This window comes from Dasypus novemcinctus, chromosome 17 (assembly GCF_030445035.2).
Source record: "Dasypus novemcinctus isolate mDasNov1 chromosome 17, mDasNov1.1.hap2, whole genome shotgun sequence".
Classification (NCBI taxonomy): Eukaryota; Metazoa; Chordata; class Mammalia; order Cingulata; family Dasypodidae; genus Dasypus; species Dasypus novemcinctus.
The window spans coordinates 53,283,732-53,311,578 of NC_080689.1; the positions used below are offsets into that span (position 1 = coordinate 53,283,732).

General features: G+C 35.0%; 1 protein-coding gene across 5 annotated transcripts in view; it reads right to left on the reverse strand.

Annotated features, from left to right (window-relative positions):
• PELI1 (pellino E3 ubiquitin protein ligase 1) overlaps positions 1-27,847 on the reverse strand; it is a 61,228-nt gene that overhangs the window by 10,048 nt on the left and 23,333 nt on the right. Inside the window, exons 1-4 of one of the 5 annotated variants that reach the window (XM_071208866.1) lie at positions 18,568-18,783; positions 11,553-11,657; positions 3,278-3,413; positions 488-617 (exon numbers count right to left, since the gene is read on the reverse strand). In XM_071208866.1, coding sequence (XP_071064967.1) covers positions 488-617; positions 3,278-3,348 — 201 coding nt within the window. In that variant the 5' untranslated portion in view covers positions 3,349-3,413; positions 11,553-11,657; positions 18,568-18,783. Of the gene's footprint in view, positions 1-487; positions 618-3,277; positions 3,414-11,552; positions 11,658-18,529; positions 18,784-21,510; positions 21,614-27,847 lie in introns of those variants that run through there. The other 4 variants (XM_058278675.2, XM_058278673.2, XM_058278674.2 and 1 more) reach the window with 4 other exon arrangements.

Sequence of the window (27,847 nt, forward strand, 5' to 3'; positions counted from 1 at the left end):
TTCAAAAAGAAAAAAATAAGTAAAACCAAAAACATCCATGGACTCTTAGCTAAGACCCTTAGTTTAAAAAAATTGCTTAATCCAAAAATGCTTCTGATACCTGAATACACATATAACATTCTTCACCCAGTCTTGGCCAGGCCCCTCTAGTAACAGAGCAGAATTCCCTACCTCTCAGGGCAGAGAGCCACACAATCCAAATACTAGGTAAAGCGCCCCCAAACCTACCCCACCTTTTTTAAAAAAACAAAAATAAAGGAATGTTTTCTTCTAATTTCCACTTCCTGAACTGAGTTTGTTGTGTATAAAAAAGTTTGATTCCCCTTCCACATATTCTTCAAATATTATATCTCCGAAGTTTCTTCTCCAATTTAAACAAAGGGGAATTTCTGAAATAGGAATGTGAAGGGAATGCTAGGAAATAAAAGCAAAATATAAATTCTTTCAATTTCTGAGTTAATTAATTCAATATATATATATTTTTTACCTTTGCAGCTTGAGGAGTACAAGCAATATGCACAGTGCTGGGTTTCACCCCATTTGCCTTAGGTCTTTTAAACAAAGCAAACCTACTTTTCCTCCTTCCTCTATCGCCATTTGGGAGAGACCCATTATACCTGATGGAGGGAAAAAAAGTTTAGGTGATTTTGAGTTAAGGACCATAAAATTATAAAACAAATGTTTTACTTTGCTTTACAGAATCAATCCCCAATTAATTATCTATTAGCACATTATAATTACCTCATATTTCTTTGAGCAATTGTTGATCCCCAGACAAGTTGCCAGGGTATGAAACAAAATGAGACGTTTTCTGATTACATTCAACTCACAGAAAAGTAATTTTTGGATTATACATAGCTTTGAGTTGTTTCCTCCTCTTATATTGAAGACACTCAAGAGTCAATTAATGGAACACCTGACTTCTAACAACTTTCCTATTATTTTTAAGGTGAGTACCTACAAGTATTAATATAACCTTTAAAAGTACAGTATATATTGTTCAAAATAGAATCTGCTTTAATTTTCAATCAAATAGTTTAAATGCCTGCATTTTTGAAATAAGAATGTTTAGACCAGTCTGTTAAATCTCATACACATTCATATTATCCTGGCAGAACCTGTTCAACTGAGTTGTCATGCTGAGCAGTAGGCAAAAAACTTTTGTTGTTCAACCCTTATGACCATTTCTCCATAACATTTATGTGTCCTGAAGGTAAGCAAGATATAAGCAAAGACCAAACTAATAGGAAGACATTTAAAAAAATTTTTTTGAGTGTTTACAATAAATCAGGTACTAAGTTCTATCCCATAAAAACTGCATGATAGGTATCCCTGTTTCCATTTTTACAGGTTAGGAAACAGGATCAGAAGAATTGTGTTATTTTCCAAAGGTCACACGTGATGCTGGCAAAGCCAGAATTTTAATTCAGGTCTGTCTGTCATGCTTTTGTAACTCTTCTTTTTTGCTTTACTGAGGTATAAACAGTAGCTTAATAATAATCCCACCTTATTCCCTGACCCTGTCTTCCTTTACCCAACAAAATTTCTGGTCGACTGTATCCCATAGAGTTGGTCAATAATGGAAAATGAGGCAGGAAATAGGGACAATTTTTAAATTGGGGGAGAATGTGATCATAAAATGGCCTGCATTAGTGGCTGACAAGGAAGGACCATGTTCTAAAGCTATGAATTATTTCAATGACTGTCATGTATTATAGTGACTCTTTATAAAAAATAAAAATGCTGATTTCTACTGGAGAAAACCCTTGCTATTCATACTAGCCCTAGCTAAAAATCCAGAACACAGTCCCTTAGCTCCTGCATTAATTTTTGCTATCCTAGGCAGTTTGTTCCCACAAGGACCACTGAGGGTTCCTCACTGACCCTCCCTACCATCCTCCATGTTTGCATAGCTTTTTCCTTTAGATCTATGCTCTCTATTCCCACACTGTGTTCCTGTAGCTAAAGCTCCTTTTAAAGTAGCAAGAGCACAAAACTGACAATCTTATCCAGCCTCACCTCTCCTTCTGAAAAGCTGGGAAGAAATATTATTTGCATTTTACATACTAAGTGCCAAATACAGAGCTCATTACTATTATTAAGAATTAACTGAGAAATTGCTAGGTTAAGGGATGCAATTTAATTTTAAATTCTATTTTTCAAATGACTTGCAAAGTTCTTGCAAGAAGAATTTAACTTAGTATAGTTTTTGGTAGTTAAAAGTTGCCATCAAATCAACCTATGTGATTTGAAGTTGTTATATTTTATTTATTAATATTTTTTAAGTTTTGTTTTGACAAAGATTTATTTTAAGCCTCAAAGAGCCTTAGATGATCTCTTTAAATTGTCATTTTACAGAGAAGCAAACTATGACCCATAATGGTTCAGTAACTTGCCCAAGGTCACACAGCTAGCAGTGTTGGAATAAGTACAGGTATCTAGTATTCCTGACTTCCAGTTAAGCTCAGTAATACCATATTATCTCCCCAGTTTCTCTTACTCTCTCATCTGAAACAACTTACTCTCTCTAAAACAACTGTACAAACCTGACTCTAAAATGTGTTCCAATGTTTCTATAGGCAGAAGGAGAGGAACAGCAGGGAAAGAGTAAGTTTTACAACTTGTTGTTTATGAGCTTTCTAGTTAATAGAGACAGTTACGGCAAATTTGGATTGAAGAAATTGAAATAATGGAACCACCTATGCCTCAGTTTTCAGATTGGGTCTATGGAAATTATGTGGATGAGATTACTTTTGAAGTAAAAAGGCATCATGGTCCTGAGCTCAAGTCATTATATTACCATATGCCTATAAAACTTTCAAGAAGTACATCACAACTGGACCATAAGTTCGAAGTAACAGGTATCTCAGAGAGTCAAAAGAACAAATAAATACTAAAGTCCATGAAATGACTTAAAGCAGAGGATAGAGGAGGGGGGTTTAGGTAGTCTGCTAAAGCAACTTTTCTGGAATATGGTATAGGGAAGACATATGGAATGATTATGTGTTATTAGATAATTTTTTCATTTCATCTTTAGGAACCTTTGCCCCCTCTGGGGCTGAGGGTGACACAAAGTTTATGCAGTATTTGAGAACTTTTAAAAGATGGCATAAATAGGACAATTTAAAATATTTCTTCACTTGGTAATATTGCCTTGCAGTTTTAAATCCCCTGTGGAAGGAAGTAGGATATAAATTCTGAATAAATACTTGTAAAAGAAATGCCGAAGTTTCAATATATTATTAATTTTATGTCTCATCAGATGGAGAAACCTTACCCTAAGACAATGAGTTCACCATATTTTACTGGTGCTTTGGATGGATGATTTTCTTGATCAGGAGAAAACATGAGCTTGGTTGTCTTTCTCAAATATTTACTGATCAGGAGCTTGGGGACACCTTTTGCATTATCTCCTAGAGGGGAAAAGTTTCAATTAATAATGTGAACAATGAATTTCAGGTTAAATAAAAATGTTTTTTTCTAGTAGTCATATTGAACATAGATTTATGCAGAGTCATATAGTACACTAACTATTTGGCATTTCCCCCAATAATAATTACAAATTTGTCACAACAACCATTTAAATTTTTAGGAGCAAAATGTAATCTGGGAACTTCCCCTCCCAGGAGATGGAAAAAATGTGCTTTTCCCTTTTCTCCCACTAAGCACAATTAAAAACCTTGGATATTAAATATAAAAACATAAGACCTTGAAAAAGTGACCAGGACCCAAGGAAGAACACAATGGTGAATTTTTTGGCTATCCTTTTTGCTCAATACATTCCAGACTTGGAGCTGAAGGCGGCAACAACCTATTAATGTCAACCAGCACCGACAAAAACAAAAACAAAAAACATCCCAACAGCAACAAAAAAAGCTTGTTTTCTCCAGCCAAAGGAACAGGAAGGTGGAGGCCCAGTAAGATAGACACATCTGACAATAAGCGCTCTACTCCAGTCAAACATAGAAAACAATGTGTCCCCAGCTCCAGCAAAGGCCAAATGGGAAGCACAGACTCACTCTGCCACCAGCAGCATGTCCCTTCCTCTTGGTGGATACCACATGAACAGACTGGATTTCCATTCCTACCAGTAAAGAGTCACCCCTCCTTCTTTCTACTGGCTGCCAGCTGAGGCTTAATGAAGGGTCAGGACTCACTATAGGGCAGTGGTAATGAGGTATACCCCACTGTGGTATCAGTAGAGATCACATGGGGAGCAGGAATTCTCACCCTATCTGGTAGTAACAAGGATCCCTTTTGTACAGGTGTCAGTGGAGCCAGGCTGAGAACCAGGACTTCTATGCCCACCTGACGGTAATGAGGCAGCACCTCCTATTTCCCTGTCAGAGGGGTAAGAGAGGAAGCCAGTGAAAACAGTTTTAGATAATTTCCACAGTCTCAGATCATAATATGAAAATGTCCACATTTCAACAGAATATCACTCATCATACCAAGAACCAACAAGAAAAACCAAGTTAGACAACTGAAAGATGCCCACACTGAAATGACAAAGATATTCGCTCTAACAAAGATTTGAAAGACCTGTGATAAAAATAATTTAACAATTACAAAACATGCTTGAAATAAAAAAGTAGAAAGTCTTATCAAAAGAATTCTCAGGGAAGAAATAAAAATATAAAGAAGAACCAAATGGAAGTGTTAGAACTAATAAATACATTAACCAAAATAAAAAGTTTAGTGGTTGGGCTTGACAGCAGAAAGGAAGGACAGAGGAAAGAATCAGTGAATGGGAGGACAGAACAATAAAATTACTGAATCTGAACACAGAGAAAATAGACTGAAACAAACAAGCAAACAAAGAGAGCCTCAAGGGTCTGTGGTACTATAACAAAAGATCTAACATTTGTGTCACTGGAACCTGGAACACGAAAAGAGTGAGCAGGGCTGGAAGAGTATGTGAAAAAAATAATGACTGAAAACATCTGAAGTTTGAAATGAAATATGAAACTATAGATTAAAGCAGCTGAGCAAACCCCAAACAGGATAAACTCAAAGAAATCCAAGCTAAAACAAGTCATAATTGAAACTCTGAAAAGTAAAGACAAAGAATAAATCTTGAAAGCAGCCACAGGAAAAGAATATCTTTTACTTATGAGGGAAAAACAAATAGAATGACAGTGGGTTTCTTATCAGAAACCATGGAGGCCAGAAGAAAGTGGCACAATACTTTCAGGGGCTGAGAGGAAAGAACTGCCAACCCAGAATCCTGTTTGCAGTAATAACATTCTTTAGGAATAAAGGTGAAATCAAGATATTGTCAGATGAAGGAAAACTAAGAGAATCTGTTGCCAGCAGACCTATGCTTAAAAAATGGTGAAAGGAAGTTCTCTGAACAGAAGAGAATTTTGAAAGGACTTTGGAACATTAGGAAAGAAGAAATAACAAGGTAAGCAAAAATATGTGTAAATAAAATAAACTTTCTTTTCCCACTTGAGATTTCTAAATTATGCTTTATAGTTGAAACAAGAATTGTAACACTGTCTGATGTGGTCCAAAATGTATATAAGAAATATTTAAGATGCGTATTATAAATGGGGGAGAATAAAGGGACATATAAAGGGAGACAAGGGTTGTATACTGACTGCACTTGAACTGATGAAATGACACCAGTAGACTGTGATAAATTATGTATACAAATGTAATAAAAGTTATATAAAAGTGTACCCTAAAAAATATTATAGATAAATCAAAATGGAATTTTAAAAACATTCAAATAATACCTGAAAAAGAAAACAGAAATGAAACAGAGAAAATAGAAAAGAAAAAGGGGCAGATTTAAACCCTAACATATCAATGACATTGCATGTGAATGGTTTAAATATACCAACTAAAAGACAAAGGTTATCAGCCCTAAACCAAACTTCACTGAATTTAAAAGAATTTAAATCACAGAATGTGTTTTCTGAACACAGCAGAATAAAGCAAAAAATTAGTAATTGAAAGATAATAGGAAAATCTCCAAACACTTGGAAACTAAACAATGCACTTCTCAATAATCCATGGGTCAAATAGGAAGTCTCAAGGAAAGACCAAAAAGAAAAAAAATACACTGCACTGAATGAAAATGAAAATAAACCATCAAAATTTGCAGGACACTGCTAAAGCAGTAGAAAGAAATAGAAGGAAATTTATGAGCAGGAAATTTAGGGCACTAAATTAGTCAATTAGAAAGATGAAATGTCTTCCTAAATCAACAATCTAAGCTCCCACTTTGAGAACCTATGAAAAGAATAAAAATAAACTCAATGTAAGAAGAAGGAAGAAAATGATGAAGAGCAGAAATCAGTGAAGTTGAAAACTGGAAAACTGAGAAAATTCAATGAAATAAAGAACTGACTTTTTGAAAAGAAATAAAATTGACTAACCTCAGGTGAGACTAACACAACAAAAAACACCAGAAAAAAGATATAAAACGTGAATAACAGGAATGAAACAGGAGATATCACTGTAGAACCTGCAAGCATCAGAAAGGTAGAAAAAGAACACTATGAATAATTCTACACATACAAATTTGATAACTTAGACAAAATAGACCAAATCTTGAAAAACAAATTATCATAACTCATCTGATATGAAATAATGTATTTTGAAAAATACAGTTACTATTAGGGACATTGAATTAGCAATTTAAAATCTCTCCAAAAAGAAATCTCCAGGCCCAGATGGGTTTACTAGAGAATTGAATGTTTAAAGAATTCTACACTACACCAAATCTGCACTATCTCTTCCAGAAAACAGAAAAGGAGGAAATTCTTCTCATTCATTTTATGAAGCTAGTATTACCTATTACCCTGATATCAAAACCAGATAAAGTACAAAAAACAAACAAAAGACCAATATCCCTCATAATAGACACAAAAATCCTTGACAAAATATTAAGCAATATTAAAAAAAAGAATTGGGAGAGGGTGTAGCTCAGTGGTTAAGTGCCTGCTTCCCATGTATGAGGTCCTGCATTCAATGCCAGTACCTCCTAAAAAATAAAATAAGAAGTATACACTATGACCAAGTGGGGTTTATTCTAGGGATGTAAGACTGGTTCAATATTTGGAAAAGTAGTCCACCACATCAAAGGCTCATGTTCATATCAATCAATGCAGAAAAGCATTTCACAAAATTCAACACACTCATTCATGATCTCAGAAAAACAGGAACATTAGGCAACTTCCCCAACTTGATAATGGTGGGGGAAAAGCTATCTCTAACATTATACTTTATGGTGAAATACTGAATGCTTTCCCCTAAAGAAAAGGAAAAAGGCAAGGAGGTCTCTTCTTACCACTTGTACTCAACACAGGGCTGGAAGTTCTAGCTAGCATCATAAGGCAAAAAAAGGAAAATAAAAGGTATATAGATTGAAAAGGAAGAAATAAAAGTCCCCAATCTGTAGATAACATGATTGGCAGTGAAGAAAATACCAAGGAATTTAATAAATGAATTCAGTAAGGTCACAGGGTACAAGATAAATATATGAAAATCAACAGTATTTTTAAATATTAGCAAATGAACATGTGAACACTAAAAATATAATACCATTTACAACCACTCCCCCCAAAATAAATACTTAGGTAGAAATCTAACAAAACTTGAAAACTACATAATGCTAATGAATGATGAAATCAAAGGAAATTGAAATAAATGGAGAAAAACTATGCTCATGAATTGGAAGACTCTACACTGTAAAGAAGTCAATTCTTCCCAAGTTATCCAAGTTTAATGCAATTTTTCATAAAAATCCCAAAAAGATTTTCTACAGACATAGACAAAATTATTCTATAATCTATATGGAAAGAAAGAATAGCTAAGACAATTTTGAAAATGAATAAAGTAGTATTTATCGGTCTACATGACTTCAAGACTTATTATATAGGTAATCAAAATTGTGTGGTATTGGCAGAGAGACAGACTTATAGATTAATAGAAGAGAAAACCCAGAAATAGACCTATACAAATATTCCCAGCTGATTTCTGACAAATGCACAAAAGCAATTCAATGGAGGAAAGATAACCTTTTTAGCAAGCGGTGCTGGACACCCATGTGCAGAACCTTGACCTATGAGCCATAGCTCAAAATTTAGCTCAAAATGAATCATGATATTATATGTAAAATGTAAAATTGTAAAACTTTTAGAAAGAACATAGGACAAAATCTTTGGAATCTAGGCCTAAGGAAAGAGTTCTTGAACTTGACACCAAAAAACAGATCCCCAAGAAAACTGATAAACTAAACTTCATCAAAACTTAAAAAAAACCTTTAGTTCTCTCAAAGACTGTTAAAAGGATGAGAAGACAAGACAAGACAAGACAATGGGAGAAAATATTTGTAAATCCCATATACAACAAAGGATTAGTATCTAGAACACATAAAGAACTCTCAAAACTCAACAGTAACAAAAAAATCCAATTAGAAAATGGGCAAAAGACATGAACATTTTGCTGAATAAAGAGATGGCAAATAAGCACAAGAAAAGATGTTCAACATCATTAATCATTAGAGAAATGCAAATTATAACCACTAAGAGGAATCACTACACACTTATCAAAATGGAAGAAATGAAAAATAATGCCAACAGCAATGCTGACGAGTATGCTGAGAAACTGGATTTCTCATATATTCCTGGTGGTAATGGAAAAAGCAAAAATGTAAATTGCCACTCAGGAAAACAGATCTGCAGTTTCTTGAAAAACTAAATGTGTAACAACCATATGGCCCTGCAAGTGAACTCCTGGGCATTTATCCCAGAGAAATGAAGACTTATGTTCACACAAAAACCTGTACATGAATGTTTACAGCAGCTTTACTCATAATAGTCCCAAACTGGAAACAACCCAGATATCCTTTACCAGGTTCAACTATGATATAAAACCATACCATGGAAAACTACTCAATAATAAAAAGAAACAAACTATTATATCTGCAACAACCTGGATGAATCTTTAGATAATTATGCTGAGTAAAAAAAACACAGTCCCCAAAGATTACATACTGTATGATTCCATTTATATAAGATTCTTGAAAAACAAAATTATAGAATTGGAGAATAGATTATAGTGCTTCCCAGGAATTAAGGAGGAAGTGGGAGTGGGAGGAGAGTAGATGTGGCTATAAAAGGGCAATATGAGGGACTCTAGTGTGGTGAAGGAAATGTTGTGGCTGTATCAACATCAATATCCTGGTTGTGACATTGTGCTACAGTTTTGCAAGACATTACCATTTGGGAAAACTAGGTAAAAGGTACACAGGATCTTGTATCATTTCTTACAAAAAAATGTGAATCTATAATTATCCCAAATGAAAATTTTAATTTAAAAAACGTATATCTGGCACAAGTATGAAAAACAAGACATTAACATTTCCTTCCAAAAATCTATAATAAAACAATCCCCAAATATTATCATGTTTATTTCATTAGCAGTTTAATGGAACCAGGTATTTCCTATATTTATTTCTCTTCCTGATATTTGCTAGACTTGTTAAAAATAGGTTTTACTAGTTAACCCACAAATCTCATGGATGAAAATGCCTACTTGTCTTTTTCTACAGCACAAAGAATTATATACCAGCACTTTTGGAGAGAAGGTAACACAGAATATTTGTTACCTAATGAATAAAAACAAGAAGGCCTGTATATTTTTTACCCCCTTTTATTCCTTGGAATTGATATACACAGTCAACCCGGCAATTCAGACAAACACTTATTGTCAGGAAATTCAAAAACTATTAAATAACTTTAAAGAAATGATAATATGCTTAAGATCTATTTTAAGATAAATATTATCTCTGTTCAAACATGCTAGAAAAACCTCTAATCTCCCCTGATGAATTTGTATTTGCTGACCAGATTTTAATTCATTATATTGGTTAAAAGATTACAGAACCATCGTCTAGGCATATCCACAACTGTGAGACATTAGAATTGTGTGGAAATGTTTCAAGTAAACAAACTGTATTGATCAAATTCCCTATTTAGAAAATGAAACTGATGTTAAGCTAATTAAAACCTTCAAGTAAAAGATTTAATTTTAAGGAAAAATTAATTGAAATTAACCAAAGAAAAATTTGGTTCTATATGGACCCAAAAATTACTATGTGAGATTTTCTAATGTATAGTTAAGTCAGTCTATATTACAGGAACAAGTATTCATACCCTCTCATTCCTTCCCCAGGAAGCATTTCATTTTTGAAAGTTAGGCAGAAGCTTAACCAGGAAGCTTAACTGTGATTTTCTTTAATTCTAGACAATAAAGTACTGCCATCAAACCTGAAAACATTGCTTCCACACATTTCTGACTAAGAGGAGAAAGAATTAAGAAATTTAGTAACAGGGAAGTGGATGTGGCTCAAGAGACTAAGCTCCCACCTACCACAAGGGAGGCCCCTGGTTTGGTTCCTGGTGCCTCCTAAAGACAGCAAGTTGACGTGACAGGCATGTGTGGCAAGCTGACTCAACAAGAGACACAAGAAGAAAAAGAGAAAACATAATGAGAGACACAACAAAGCAGGAAACAGAGGTTCCCGGTGCCTCCTAAAGAGGACAAGCAAGACAGTGAGCTGACGCGATGGGCAGGCATGGCAAGCTGATGCTACAAGATGACACAGTCAGAGACACAAGAAGAAAAGCACAAGACACAGCAAAGCAGGGAGCAGAGGTGGCTCAAGCGATTAGGCACCTCCCTCCCATATCAGAGGTCCCAGGTTCGGTTCCCAAAGCCTCCTAAAGAAACAAGATGAACAGATGCAACAACTGCAAGAAATGAGTGGGTGGGAATAAATAAATAAATCTTAAAAAAAATTTTTTTAGTAACATTAAATAAAGTAATTTTAAATTTAAGTAATTAAATTTTAGTAACATTGCTTTTTAAATTTGTACTCCTATTTAGTTACTTTCTATTTATAGGAATTATACTGGCTTTCCACTTGTAGAGACAAAAATTTCCGTTAAAAATAAGTTTTTTTATTTAAAGGTTTAAAAATTAGTTAAATATAGCTATCTTATGGAAAGAGCAAAAATCTCAAGGTGATATGTGAATGCCCATATTTGGCTGGCTGCATGGTCTATTCTAATCCTAGGTCTCTTTGAACAAAGCTATCTGTTTTCTCATCTCTAAAAAGAAGAGACTGAAGTAAAATGAGAATTTTGGAGCTGAAAAGATACAAGAAACCATCTGGTTTTAACATAAGAAATTACAAGTAATATACAAAATACTACGATTTAGTTTTATTGACCAATAGCAGAAGGAACAATTTGTAGACGAGACAAGCAACTAAAGAAGAAAAGCAGAGCTGACATACATTCACCATTCTTAACTTTGTAGAGTCCTTTGTCAATTAGTCAAGAAAGAAAACAACATATTTTCAAATTAGACATAGGTTTGCTTTTACATTTTTTCTCTTTATATATCTCTCTACATTTAAAAAGTATGGGTAAAATACAGAATTCTTCAAAATAAACACCTGAAGTCATGCACTTGAGAACCTGAAATAAGTTATGCACATAAAGTATATCTTAATTCCTCAATTACAAGTCCACCTGTTGTTCCTCGTTAAGGTACAGTGTTGATCACATAAATTCAGTTCTATTCCAATGTGATCTCACACCCAGAACTTGAAATAGTGCCAACAATTATACTCACAACTGGAGGGAAAAAAAAGAGAAAATATTGCTAACAAGGCTGTCTCCTATAATAGCTATTACTTTGAAGTTCTGCTTGATCCTTTAAATTTAAGCATGTTGCTGTTGACAGAGTTAACCATCCCAAGTTTTAAAAAAAATTACATATATTGTGGAAGGGCATTATTTTCTGTGTGGGTTGGGAGACCATGGCTAAAACTCATGCTATGTATATTAGGGATAGTCTTTGATTGATTTAACATTCTAATCATGTTTTTTAAAGGCCACTGAAGTACAATCATTTTCAAATCAAATTTTCCCAAAAGGAACACTTCCTATAATATGTAACTGTCAGTTTCACCTTAAGAAGGAAAACTGGGAAATCAATCTTTGTCCAAATTGCTCCCTCAACATAACATATTTATTTCATTATTTACATTGCACACAACTTTTGCTTACCATCTACTGAACACAAGTACAAAACTCTTACCCTGAAAACTAAAAAAAAGCAAAACAAATATTAAGCAAGGAAAAGAATAAATTTTATGTAGGTATTTATACAATCTTTTGTTTGAACACTTCCATTTTGGTGGGTAGGTAGGTAAGGAAGGCATAAGGGGGTTACTGAGAGAAAAAGGAAAATGTTTTAAAACATAAAAATGTTATGCTTCTTTATAGTGAAAAATATAATGCTGGGTTGCATATATTATCTCTGACGAAAAAGATTTCCATCTATACTATAGAGTTTCCCTGTGGTTGATTTCAAAAGGATGACTCAAACAGAAAGAACTGTTTTGGTATATTTGTGGTAGAGCCATTTTATGAAACCAACTCAGCTAATGACTGGAAAGGTAAATTTATAGCAATTTCTTGATAAGGGTGAAAATTTATTCACCTTCCTTCTTCCATGATCAAAGGATTAATAAGAAGCATTTTTACATAAAAGTAGAGAAAGGCTAGGAGAAACAATGGTGTCAGCAGCAGTAGTATGAGCTTTCTAGCTTCCAGTGTCTTTTAGCTTCTCAATACTGTGGCAGCAGAGGAAGTGAAGTCTATGTTCCCCTTTCCAAGATACTACCTGTGCTAACTCTAGAGTTTGGGGAGCCAAATTCTGTGCCAATATCCTACTGCCTACAGCAGGGGTTCTTAACAAGAGGTCCATGAGCTTAAACTGAAATTCAAAGAAACATTATTCTTGTGGGGACATACTGGTGCGGGTATGATAAATTTATTAAATAATACACAATATAGCATGGACTTAGTAAGGGGTCTGTGGTTTTCACCTGACTGGCAGAGGGTTCTATGGAACAAAAAAGGTTAAGAACCCCTGGCCTATAAGGACTATTTATTTTTAATCTGATGGGAAAGCAATGAACATTGTCCCCAAGGACAATCCTTGATCCTAATCTTAACCAGGGTTTCTCAACCTGGGCACTACTGACAACTTGGGGGGGAGGGTGGGGATGGTCTTGAGCAGTGTAAGAGGCTCAGCAGGCATCCTTGGCCTTTTACTCCCAAATGTCAATAGCACTTTCCCATTCCACCCCGCCCCCGCCCCCCCCCCCCCCCCCCCCCCATGAGAATCACTGCTCTAATCTCTAATTGGGGAATAACAGGATTAGTTTTTAGGAGGGGAATTTCCCCTATTTTTGGCATGGTGCCTGGCATATAGTACAGTACGTAACGTGTGCTTACTAACATCATCATACTGATGTCTTAAGGGATTACTAATACAAAGCCTTCTGTTAGCGAAGACAAATAGCTCTGAAAATAGTTGCAGTTTCAGTATTTTATCTGAATTGGTAAGAGTCTTTGGGAGTGAGATGGGAGAACTACCATCTTGCCTTGATAGCAATTCATTCTTCATTAATGTTTTGTGCATTTAAATATTTTAATATTGAAGCAATCTCAAGTGGTTGAAGGAAGGGGACTGAACCTGGGATGGCCACAGAGAAGTAGCTCTAAGATTATTTTATTTGACCCTCACAATAGCCCTGTGAATTTTACAGATAAAGCAACTGAGTGGGTCAGAAAGGCCAAACAGATAATATATGACAGAGCTAGGTACGAAACCCATATATACTAACACAACATACATGAATTCTTTTAATTTCTATTACAACTAAACCAAGTAAAGTTATTTATCCCCATTTTGGAAATAAGGAAACAAAGACACTAAGGAGTATAGCAGTCTAGGGTTTCTGATACCACTAACACCTCAGAGAAGGTTGGGTGGTGCTAATTTCTAAACAAGAGACCCAATTATGGACCATTTACGAAAGAGACTAGAAAGGATACCTATATAAGATAGAACAGTTACATAGACCATTAACGACTATGCAGCTATGACTATAGCTTTTTGAGATTATCTGAACCTTTGTCACTTTTTCAGCACTCATTTTATTTGTCAACTGTTTCCTGGTAGGGACCAACACAAAGAATTTCAGTAAATGAAGCAGACTTTGCATACTTGTTTTAAAAATATAAAAGAAAGAAGAAACAGAAGGGGGGAAAGCAGGCTGCTGTACCAAGGGAACTTCCTGGTACTGTCAGGAACAAAAACATATCAGAAGTCTAGACAATTTAGGGACAGAAGTTTTCATGTGCTCCACAAAAAGTCACAGCCAAGAAAAAACTGCAGGGCAGTATTCTAGTGGTTGAGTTGAGAGACGGAGAGTGATTTAAATACAAACTCTCCAACCCTAACCCCCGCCCCCCAATAATCACTTAATCTGCCACATCTAGAAAATATATTTTAAAAGAGACAGCTCAATACTAAAACATTTACTGTCCTTGCCCATACTTGGGGCAAAGCTCCTAAAATGATAACATGCTTCTCAGAAAGCAACACTAACAATCCCCCAAGGTTTAATCAAGAAAGTCCTAAACAAAATACTGCAGAAAGCAGCACTGGAAAACTAAAACAAAACCCCAACTCTTTTCCTATTATAAAGTATTATGGAAAGAGAGAACTTGCATAAATGATACCACTGGTTTAACACTGGCAAAGTTTAAGGACAGACTTCTACAATATTGACCATTTAATTTTTCCCAGTAATTCAATTGTTTAAGGCTGAGTTAAAAAGTTGCTTGGATAAAATTTAAACATGGAAAAAATAAAATGGATTTTTCTCAAATGCTTAAGGCCTACATCAAACTTCAAAATTAAAAAAAAAAAGGAACAAAAAGTCCATGGCCATCATTTGGTATTCTCAGAATGAATAAGCCATATTAATCTTATACAGGTTATGGGCTCTTCCAAAAAAACTATTTTTCACCATTATGATTATAATAATGTAGGTTTTCTCTAGTCTTTATTTTTGTTAAAACAGGCAACAACAATAGTCTCAAAATTATCTCCCCTAAAATATTTAATAATTACAAAGGGGAAAAGAGTAAGCTTACACTGGGAGAAACCTGACAGGCATCACCTCAGTCAAGTGATCAAGGTGAACATTACTTGTAATAAGACATTTCTGGCATCATGTGTCCCCTCATGTCAGTACAGTATTGTTTCTGTGGTATGCTGCCAAAAAAATGTATAATCTCAATCTTATCATAAAAACAATTTAGACAAACCCAAACTGAAAGGCATTCTACAAAATAACTGACCAGTACTCCTTTAAAGTATCATGGTTATAAAAGACAAAAGATTGAAGAACTGTCACAGATTGGAAGAGACTAAGACAACACAGCAACTACACACAGTATGGGATCCTGAACTGAATTCTGGAACAGAAAAAAGACATCAGTGGAAAAAGTGGTGAAATTTGAATAAGGTATATAGTTTAGTTAATAGTATTGTACCAATGTTAATTTCCTGGTTTGGATAAATAAACTCTGGTGACACATGTTAACATTAGCAGGAACGGAGGGAAGCATATAATGCCCTGCATTATTTTTCCAATTTTTCTATTACATTACAATTATTTGACAATAAAAAAAAAAAAAAAGACAACAAAAATAAAAAACAAATGAAGAAACCTTTACATTCAGGACAAAACATGAAAAAATGATTTCAGGATTCAAAGTTGGTCTTCCTTTACCCATCTTACAACTTAAAGATGTGAGAGAGTTCCTTATTATGCTGGTTTGTCAAGTCACAGCATGTGCCAATTCTCACATCTTTTCTCTGGTTTGAAACTGCTCTATCTATATAGCCCCCTTGGTCAGAAACGTCGTTATTGCACAAGTGTGGCCACTCATTGGACTGAGCAATAAAGGAACCAAACTGGCTGATCCACACATTGACTAAAATTTGGCAGAACTATACTTTAAAGAGAGAGAGAGAGAGAGAAGAAAAGTATGACCCATTAGGGTCATTTTGCTACTGAACGCTATAGGTGTATTTTTTATTGGAAAACACGTAGTATATGCAATATAGCTTCTAAATTAATGCTGTACACTGAAATATTTTTTTGCAGTATCTGAAGTTATTTCAGTTTTGTCCATCTCCCCACATGAATCCTGTTCTTAAAGAGCTTATGAATGGGAGTAAATAGAGGGGCTGGGAGAAGAAAGAGAAAATGAGGTAGTCTGGTAATTTTGATATATTTCATTTTAAAAGGGTTTTAAAAATATAAAGCTTGGTAAGTCAGAAAACCAAAGACTTTTTTGGGTATTTCCAGGGTCCTTCATGAATGTGCAAATCTACAAACCAGTTCTGTATCACATGATTTTCTCATTCTGTAAAAGAGTGACAATACTTTCCACACTTCGTAAGATTTGTTGTGAAAACTGATTTCACATGCTGCATTGAAATTGGGATGCTGGGCCATCCATCTGCTTGGTTCACTTACTAAATTTTACATTATGTCTTTCTTTCACAAACCAAGTTCATAACACAGGACTCAAATATGTGCTTCAGGAAAACTGCAAATTACTACAAATCATAGATTTTGCTATGCAAACTGTGGGAGTTAGTGATATTTCCAAGGATCTAAGGTAATGGAGAAAAAAAAAATCAAGTACTTGTTGAATACCTAAATATATATTTAATTAGGCATACAAAGTAGGTCTTAATAAATATTTGGTTGATTTATGGTGACACTGTCCCATCAATTAAGATTTACTTCACAGTATCTACAAAGAATGTTTATAATCTTTTCTTTGTCAATAGCTTTGATACTATGCAGAAAGTTCTACTTATCTACTGCTTATAATACAGAATAAGCCATGATATATTGCCAAAGACTTCAAAAGCCACTGTAATTAGTTTCATGATTGAATGCTATAAAAATATTTGATTCTCAATAGGTGGGAAAAATAGCACATCTAAATCAAATAAAATTTAGTACATATAGTTCCTGCTCCTTAACAGAGGTTAACTTCAAGTCCTTGTTTACAATATCATATAAGCTCCATTCAAAAGAAATGGAAAAAGAAAAATGTAGTAAAAAACTCAAATTACAAATAAATCTCAAATATTGTATTTTAACAGTAACTTTACCTACCAATAGAGATAAATCATTACTAAAAGATAACAATTGTTATGACGTTCATTAACAAAAGTTTCATTTTACCAGGCTTTTAATTTTTCTCTTTGGTTTATGAGAAGTTCTCAAAAGTAGCAGCTGAACTTTCTTTGACCAAAATCGGAATGTTTTCCCCATAAAATTTTATAGCAGCAATTTAGAGACATTGTGTGTGGGAAGTTGAGAACATCTATTTTTCAGCAGAGTGAATATTTTGAATCACTCAGTAAGGCATTCTTATAATTTAACCCTTTTCATTAGGAAAACAATAAACACACATAACTGGAATACTTCTATGAATTTCCTCTTTCTCCACTTTAAATATATTTATATTACCACACTACTACAAATATCCCAATTAGGTAAATTATTATGATCGATTACTCTCTCCAACCATTCGAAACTTCACTTGTCACTGACTTAACTTCCATTTTATACATACAAAAGAGCGTGAATACTTCCTCCTCAAAATGATAGTAGAAATTGGATCTAAAGGATCACATATTATTAGGCAGCATGTCAGTTATTCTAGAAAGCAGATTAAGCTTTCCATGGTTTCCTAATGAAAGAAAAAAATCTCAATTATACCTTTCCTAGTGGTAAAAATAAAATGCTTCAGAAATAAACAGTGCTGGGAAGATCTCCTACCCTGGTATCAAACAGACTTAAAATATTAAATCTCTTCCCATCAAATTAGAGGAAAAACAAACAGGTCAGGTAGAAACATTATTTGAAATTCTTATGAAGCATAACTCTCAATATTTTAAAATTTTCTTTGTATTTTCCCCTGCCTTGTGAAAATGTATAAATGAAAAATAGTAGTTATATCAAAGGCAGATCTCTTCCCGGAGTGTACCTTGGGAGATTTATGGTCAAAGAGCTAGATTCTGAATAAGCTGCCAACGGTTAACAAAAGTATAATGACGGTACCATCATTCTGGCTACCAAGCAATTTCCTTTAGAAAGCAACATAATTCTCTAATTCAAAAGAAAACAATGGGCAACATTAAATTAGAAAATATGTAAAAAACCAAACAAACCAAAAACAAAAAGTGGTACCATGGTTTGAATAGGAAATATATTAAAAATGAAAAGCTTTCAGTTTTCTGTTAAATAGTAGCAGGCAATAAACACCTGTAGTTACTTTCCTTATGCTTTCTTTAAGACTGAAATCAGTAATGTAAATCCTCCCTAAAAACACAAAAGCCTTGGAACTTGAGTTTTATTCAATCCTTTCCCTAAGACAGAAGGAAATTTAACTCATATTTAACACACACTTCTACAGATGAACATCAAAAAAATGTGAAAAATTAAATATAAATGATATAATTAATTATGCTTCAACTCATTCCTTTTGCAACCTTACCTCTAACATGAAACACTGACAAAGTGACACTTAAAATTAAGCCACAGAACACCTACCTCTTTATCACCACAAACTAGACAGACAACCTTCTCACCAGAGGAAAAGAATCCAGATAGTATTAAAACATCTCCCAGTTGCACTTGGAATCACACACTGAATAGCTGTCTGCTCAATGTTCTTTCACTTAAGCACCTCATAATGTGTGTAGGTGGACCTGTGTTACGCAAAATAGGTAAACACTACATAATTCTAAATTCTATTGGCTAAAGTCAGAACTCACTTCTCCCTCACCTCCTCCTCCTAAGGAAGTCTGTGGCCCAAAAGGGAAGAAACGGAAGTAAGAGGAAGAACAATTTTTAACACAGGCTTAATTTCAAGTTCTCGAATAAGGTATTTCAAAAGAGAATATTCTATTTCTTAAAGCCTGAATTAACTATATAAATGTCAGCAGTATAGCTAAGATACTGAAATGCCTTTTCATTTAACAAATTTAAATATACTACTCAATTTGCTAGGAAACTCTCCATTTAAGAAAACAGAAGAATCAACAAAATTCATATGTAGAGAAAGAATGTCCTTTTTTAGCAGTATTAAATGAATCAGATTTTTTTTGGTCTGGTTATAAAATACTGTATTATCCAGGCATAAAAACAGGTGAACATTCAATCACATTTTCAATGATCACTCTGGCTTATTTTCAGCATTATACTAAAATAAAATAAATTACATTCATTTGGTGCTCATGAACATAGAGAAATAACAGCAGCACCTGGATGTGAATTAGGATTAGACAAGCTTCATCAAATAGCTACTAATGGCAGGCAGCCTATTTATTGACTTTTGCTCTCAGATAATTCCACTTGTAAGCTCCATTATGGCTTGCTACTCCAAATAGCCTCACACCTTTTCTTAGGAAAAGAAATGTATTTTCTTATAGTGAAGGGTTGTATATGGAACTATTCCATTCTTCTACACAGCCAAAGATGAACCTGCTTCGTGCCTACTTAGATTTAAGATTTTTTTTTAAGTACGCTAATTAAGTCACAAGAGTAAATGCTGGTTCATACGTATCATAATATGAACAAGCTGTATATGCAAATCATCCACACTCCATTGTTTGTATTAATGTTGAACTTGAGGCTGGGTGCCAATAATCCCTTATTAAATTCTCCAGCAGCCCTAAAGTGTTCAAACCTATTGTAAAAAGTAAAAACCCACTCTACCAGAGCCCTAAAATTGGCACTGATATCCATGATTCAAAGTCGCCTATATACAAATGGCTAGCTAGACAATTTGGGACCTAATATGATTATATTTTGGCTGCATGTTACAACTTGTTAATAATAACTAAAGTGCCCTTGGTGACCTTACTTGGAATCATTCTAAATCCATTTATAAATGCACTATATCTTAAAAAGTCATATAAAAATATTTTGGTGGCTATAGTCTATGCAGAGCTTTCTCATAATGTGTCCACAGAACAGCTCTGGTTCACAGTAAAAGGCTATGGCTTTAGGAAAAGATGATTGAAATGACATCTTGTCATCTAATGCCTTGGCACAAAACGAACCATCCTCATTCTTACAGCTGCAAGTCTACTTCTGTCGCTTCCTAGCATTCCATTACTGTGTCATATCCCATGAAGCTGTTATTCAGTAAATATGCTTAAGGTTTCTTTTGGTCATTCTGCTAGCAACAGAATGAGCATTAAGGTTGCTATGAAATAAATCTGCTTTTGTCCAATGTAAATTTAGGGCCAGACCAGGAAACATACCTGTAAAGATGATTTGGACACATAGTTAGGTTTTGCTATTTGGTGATTCTACCTTGTTATATGATTCCAGGCTGATGAAACAGCTCAAGAAGCCGGACATGACAAGTCCAATACTCACACCACATAGAATGTAATTGTGACTGACTCTTTGTGCCTTAACTATATTCCACAACAAAACCTAAGACCTGCCATTCTTTAGACCACCATACTAAGTCTCTTAATTTTGAGATTTCTTGCTCAAACCCCTTGGGCAAGTGAGATAGCAATAGGTCATATGATATCATCATTAATTACTTAATGATTAAAAACAGAGTATTAATATAAAAATTCCTTGTTTCAATCTCTGTGATTATAACTAAACAATCTCCTGAGAATATAAAAAGTCCTTGTTTCAACCTCTGTGTTTATACCAATCTCCTCAGAATATATTTTTCTTAAAAAGCCCTCAGATGGAGACATTAAAGAAGACACTCCCACATTTTCTAAGTGATTATTTCTCAGCTCTTTTTAAAATGTAATGAAGATCCATACTTATAAGGAGCCAAGAAAGGGCTAGAATTAAATTCTAATTCTTTCCTGAATTTTGACCAGTTATTTATAATGATGTCAAATACACAAAACAAGACCACCACAACAAAAACTTCTAAGTAGCTTTTCTGGCTGGTGGGAATTATTGATATGAAACTTTGGCAAATGGACCTGAACCTCAATGAGCTTTCCCCTACTATTCTTCTGTATCAAGCTTGCTTGCTTATAGGTGTCTTAAACTTCCTTATCTTCCTCTACTTTGTCTAACCCTCTGGTAATTGTATTAGCTGAGCTCAGGGATCAATGATAAACTTTAAGTAACCTGTAACATTTTAAAAATTATCTTCCCTAGTCCCCCTCCCCCCCAACCACCAAAACTAAACAAAGTGTACTTACCTCACAATTTCTAGACCTTTTCAGATGTTTCTTTCTTATAATTCTATTTTTCTTCTCAATAGTTGTGGTCTTAGTTTTGGTTTCACCTTTGATACAATTGCCCTCGAGAGTTGCTTCTTCTCTAATGACCTCTGAATACTTCTAGTATTCAGGGTTCAGTCAAGGACTCATTCCTCATAGTCCCTGTACCTCTAGCCACACCCACAGCAGGTGTGTAAATTATTTCTTCCTTTAGTTCCACCTCATTGGTGATGTTTAGATAATATTCCTCTAACCTATAAGCAAATTTACACAGACAACACTTCATATTCTGTAATAAATCTTTTACTGAATATTTACCTGTGTCCAGTTCTTTACTTGCCAACCCAATCTAACTCCCATTCTTTTTAGGATAAGTTTTATTGAGCCTAAGATTTTTCAACAAGGCTTCAATTCTTCCTTGCTAGGGACAAGAAGAAAAGAAATCATTGGAATTACTCTATCAAATAGTCATACATCCTCTCCCATGCAACAACAACAACAACAACAACAAAGGTTTAATATCTACTCCAACGGGTTTCCAGTTCAGTTTGAAGTCAAGCAAATTTTTGTATTTTCAATGTCTCCTTGATTGGTTTTGCTAGTAATTCTGTCCAATATGAGGTTTTTTTCCTTTTGTACAATTTTAAACTGATGCTTCCCCTTTCCTTTAATAAACTACTCAAAAATTTTTAAGTCACATACCTATCCAACTTGCTTTATTTTCATGTCAGTTCCCTCAATTTATAAACAAGAAAAATAGACAACAAAAAATGAAGTACATGCTACAACATGGATGAACTTTGAAAATGTATGCTAAGTGAAATAAGCCAGTCACAAATGACCACATATTGTCTTTCATTAACATGCAATGTCCAGAACAGGCCAGTCCTAACAGAAAGTACATTAGGGAAGTGGACTTGGCCCAATGGATAGGGCATCCGTCTACCACATGGAGGTCCGTGGTTCAAACCCCGGGCCTCCATGACCCGTGTGGAGCTGGCCCATGCGCAGTGCTGATGCGCGCAAAGAGTGCCGTTCCACGCAGGGGTGTCCCCAGCATAGGGGAGCCCCATGTGCAAGGAGTATGCCCCATAAGGAGAGCCACCCAGTGCAAAAAGAAAGTTCAGCCTGCCCAGGAATGGTGCCGCACACACGGAGAGCTGACGCAGGAAGATGACGCAACAAAAAAGAGACACAGATTCCCGCGCTGCTGACAACAGAAGCGGACAAAAGAAGAACATGAAGCAAAATGGACACAGAGAACAGACAAGTGGGGGACGGGGGAAGGGGAGAGAAATAAACAAAATAAAACTTAAAAAAAAAAAGAAGTATATTAGTGGCTGCGGAAACTAAAGGATATGGGGTTTCTTTTAGGAGTGATAAAAATGGTTTAAAATTGTGATAATGGTTGCACAACTCTGTGAATAAATTAAAAACCACTGAAGTGTATGTGTAAGTGGGTGAAGCTTATGGTTTGTAAATTATACCTCAATGAAGCTTTATAATAGATAAGTAAATAAAAAATAAAGCATTTGGGACATTTCTATAAAAACCCTACCATAAAAAGAAGTATAGTCACAGACTCCAGGACCACAGGACACTGGCATACACTTGGAATTCAAATACCAATCTTTTGAAGAACAGATTTTAGAACTTGTATACCTTTAAAAAATTCTAGATATTTTAACTTCTACTACTTGAGTCAGAGAAACTGAGGGAAACTAATAATTTGAACATTCTACAAGACATGTAAGTTTTCACAACTGCTTTTTGGATCAGAAATCAGGAAATTTGTAATTAGGAATGGCATTTCCAATCTCATATTCTGTTTCGGTTTAGGTTAAATTATAGACATGATTTTTGCTTATAATAATCAGCCATAATCTTACATCACCTCCAATAAATGCAAGAGTATCAAATTAAGTTGAATATTCAAATAAACAGCTCAATATAAACCCAGGGCAAATATAATTTCACTTAATTCCTATGAGAACAAGGGCATTATCCAACTAACAGATATGGTATTTAATCCAATGCCTGGTATTTAATCCAATGCCTGGTATTTAATCCAAATACCTGACCTTGTAATAACTACATAAGCCTCTTCATCTATCTACCTTATAGCTAATAGACCTATTTGACTAAATAGCTAAAAATAAAAATCTCTAATAACTTATATTTCTAGATTACTAGATGATATCCCTTTTCTATAGCATGATGAAGAGTTGCTCTCTTCCAGTCTTTTGAATTAGGTACTTCACATTACATGCTTATTAATACTTCTACTAACAACAGCAATTGTGGGCTTCCCATGCAGTTTAACAAACCTAAATATTTGAGCAGTTTTCAAACTGACAGCTATGGTCTCCCTATTTCTAATTGTGTTCACCTAGAGTCACCAACAATTACTAAGTCAACAAATATTATCAAGTATTCACACTATAATGCCAGAAGCTATGGGAGTATTCAAACTAATACAAAATGAATTTCCTATTCCAACACATGTATCCTGGATAGTTATGAACAAAAAGTGTAAATCAATCACTTCAATCCAAATCTGTAAAGGGGAAGTTCCATATTAATGCAGAGACTCTAAGTACTCTAAGTTCAAAGAAAAGTATTACCACTCTGTTGGAAGAAGATTCAGGAAAGGCTTTATAGAAGTATTTGAGTTGGGCCCTTTAGATGGACTAGATTTTGGTAAGTGGAGAAAAGGCAATTTAGGTGGAAGAAACAACCTAAGGTAAAATAAAAAAAGGCAAGGGAAGTGGAGCGGGTATAGCTCAGTGGTTGAGTCCTTCACATATGTGAGGTCCAGGGTCCAATCCTGGTATATCCTAAAAGTGGAGAAAAAAAAAAGGCAAGGGAAAATCCATATTGTATGCTCAGGCAAGGATAAGTCGGTAGGTTTACTGGAGTGAAAGGTGTGGGTAGGAGAGCAATAAAAAGCTTATAAGAATAAAGGCCCATGTCTATGTAAGCTCAGTGACTATCAGTAAGCATTGAATAAATGTTTAATACCTGAATGAGAAAAAGCTTGAATGGCAAAGCAGCACTTTATTTAGTGGGCCTTAAGAGTCAGGATAGGGAAGCAGATTTGGCTCAACTGATAAAGCATCCACCTACCACACGGGAGGTCCAGGGTTTAAACCCAGGGCCTCCTGATTCATGTGGTGAGCTGGCCCACATGCACTGCTGATGCGCCCAAGGAGTGCTGTGCCACGTAGGGTGTCCCCTGTGTAGAGGAGCCCCACATGCAAGGAGTGCACCCTGTGAGAGCCGCCCTGTGCGAAAAAAGCGCAGCCTGCCCAGGAGTGGCGCCGCACATGGGGAGAGCTGACGCAATGGGATGACACAGAATAGACACAGAGAGCAGACAACGGGGGGGGGGGGGGGGGGGGGGGAAGGAGGGGGAGAGAAATAAATAAAGCATGAATCTTAAAAAAAAAAGATAAAGACCTTTACTCAGGAGTTAATCAAAAAGAGTATAAAAACTAAAATTTCAGAAGGGGAAGAAAACAAACATGTATTAAGTATTATATACCACTTACTAAGAACTTTACATATATTACATTCAATCTTCATAATTGTCCTATGACAAATGAGGAAATTACACTAAATAACTTGCTTAAGGTTATTTAGAAACTAACAAAGCATATGTTTTTTCCACCATTCTAGGAAGGAAGAAGGAAAGAGGAAGGGAACGAAGGAGAGGGGGAGGGAGGGAGGGAGGAAGGAAGAACAAAGCCAGGCCACAAGGTAAACTTGGCAACAATGTCTAGGATAAAAGTAATATACTGAATCAAATTTAAAATTTTAATCTATTACTTCATTATGATAAATTGGGTTTTTGCCAAATTTGGGAGGGATATTTGGGATAACCTGACTCAAAATATACACATAAAACTGACTTTGGGGAATCTTGGGAAGTCATTTCAAAGAGAGAGTTGCCCTTCAGAATAAGCTGACATGAGAGGTCAATCTGAAGATTGGGAGGGAAAGGTATACAGCGAAAGGTATAAGATGAAATAGATCATGTAAACCACAAAGTCACAAAAGACAGAAGTAGGCTTGCCCCTCTTTACACTTACTGATTCTCCTCAAATGCCTGGTAATTTTTTACTATTTATGAAAATCTATATTGATAAATGCTGGAAGTTGGTAAGGGCTCCCTCACCATTTGAGTACATTATTGTTCGCCTTCTTCCACAGGGGGAGGGAGCTCTTTCCCTTGGGGTCACAAGATGGAATAGGTTTGCCCTTCATTTTTCCCAGGGTGAATGCATCAAGAATAGACCAATAATATGGCTCTTTTTATTGGGTTAGATGGATGGAATGGCCATTTCTAGAAGGCAAACATGTTAAAGGAGTAAGAAACTGTATATGATGTTGGAGAATATTTACTCAACTATTTAAGACAAGTCAGAATAAAACTGATCAGAAGGATCCTCTGTTTAGGGTTGGATGTGGTGCTCATATTTTTAGATAAGGAGAACTAGGACAAATTTGATTAATCGAAACTAAAGAAATCACCCATCAAACATGATTCTTAATATTGTACACCAGTGTAGTTCAGTTCAAACAATAAGTATGGCAACACTTACTAATTCCCCTTTTTACGTCTTGACCAGAACAGAAAATCTCTTTACACTTTACTCTTTCTAACAATGGATAGACTATCAGGACCTGAAAGAAAAACATTCCCTTAAAGCATGTTAATTTGCAAAAGCCCAGACTGTTACATAACCTTTTTGTTGATATTTATTAAACTATCAACAACAAAACAAGGGAAAATTTTTGCACAAAAATTATTAAATCCATGACAGTAAGAGTATATTTGTTAACTTTTCCAAGAGGCATAACTCTGTATAAAATTTGTTGGGAGAACAATCATAATGTCACTGCAGAGTTTCCTAAAGAATGTTAAGTAAGTCAGGTTTTTAACAATGATGACTTAAATCAGAAGCAGCTATATTCTGGAGCTTTCATTTGTTTTGTTAGAAATAAATTCACTTAATGCTATTTTAACTTTTTACCCATTTACTTCCAATGAGACCTTGACTGTGACAATTGCAATTTTACTAACCATATTTAAAAAAAAAAATCTCCAAATTTTTAATAAAGCCCAACAGAAAACATGGTTTATTTTTATCAAACCGGAATTTACAGGCAGGATTACATTGCTTATTCAATAAAACGAAGTGTTTTCACAAGAGTATTTATCAGCTGTGTTGGTTTTAGAGATTTGGGATAGTACTCCACTGATCCTGGAGCAAACATCTCAGTAGATCTCTCAACTACAAATTTCCATGCTGTCAAAGTTACTGTACCTGCATTTGGAACTAACCTGGAAAATCTTGGTTGCAGCCTCAGTTAACATTACAAAGTTTGAATTTAGCTTCCCATAAATTGCAATTTGGCTTCCCTATAAACAACATTTTTAAGAACTGACCACCACACAGGAATAGATCATTTTTTCAAACTGGTTCTACATTCTTAACTTATCTACTTTCTTCCAATCAATCATCTCAGATAAAAAGAACCTCCATATAATTTAGTCTATATCACAGACTCCATTTACCTGAAAAGAAAGACCTCTGTTAAAGTGAGTTCCCTTTAAGTACTTTCAGCGTAGGCCATGATGTAGTTAAAGAAAATCATCAGTTTTCTTCACACTTAAAACTGAGAACTTATTTGTGTGTCAAAACTAAGATACAAAAGTGTGTGTGGAGGGGGAGTGTTGTTGCAAGGCCCAGAGTAATATAGTCCCTTCCTTACAATTTCTAAAAATTAAATTAGTTCAGTAAAGATTCACGGAGTGTCTATTTGTGGGTGAGGTACTGTGATAAGAGTTATAGATACACAGATGAATAAGAAATGTACCTATCTTAAAGGAGCTAATAAAATTAGGAAAAACTTTTTTCTGAGATTTTCTATTTTTTTGTCACATACATAGTAGTCTTTTTTTTTTTTTATTTTTTAAGATTTATTTCTCCCCACTACCTTGCTGTTTGAATTTGCTGTATCTGTTGTGTGCTGGTCTTTTTTAAGAAGGCACTGGGAACTGAACCTGGGACCTCCAAGGTGGGAGGGAGGCGCCTAATGGCTTGAGCCACTTCCATTCCCTGCTTTGTTGTGTCTCTCATTGTGTTTTCCTCTGTCTCTTTTTGCGTCAGCTTGCCACACCAGCCTGTTGCATCAGCTTGCTGTCTTGCTCATCTTCTTTTAGGAGGTACTGGGAACCGAACTGGACCTCCCATGTGGTAGGCAGCTCAATCACTTGAACCATATCTGTTTCCCCATCACAGTCTTGTAAGTAAAGTTATACATGACACATTTCTGTGCTTTTAAATCAAGTGGTTGGATTTGCAAATGCATTTTTTAAAAGTAATGCATACATTTCAAATGCTGCCAACATTTTTCTTTTTTTTCCCTCCCACTGAAGAAAATTATTTTTTCCTTCCAGGACCTGAAAATTTCCTAAAATTAGACCAGAGTGACAGACTGAGCTGAACTAATTTATCACCTATAATAAGTTTTGTTTTAATTCTTATTTTGCTTCTATTGTTATCTTTCTTTGTCTTAATTATGCCTCCTGCCTCCACTGGAATTTTTTTTTTCAGGAGGTTCCGTGGATTGAACTCAGGACCTCATA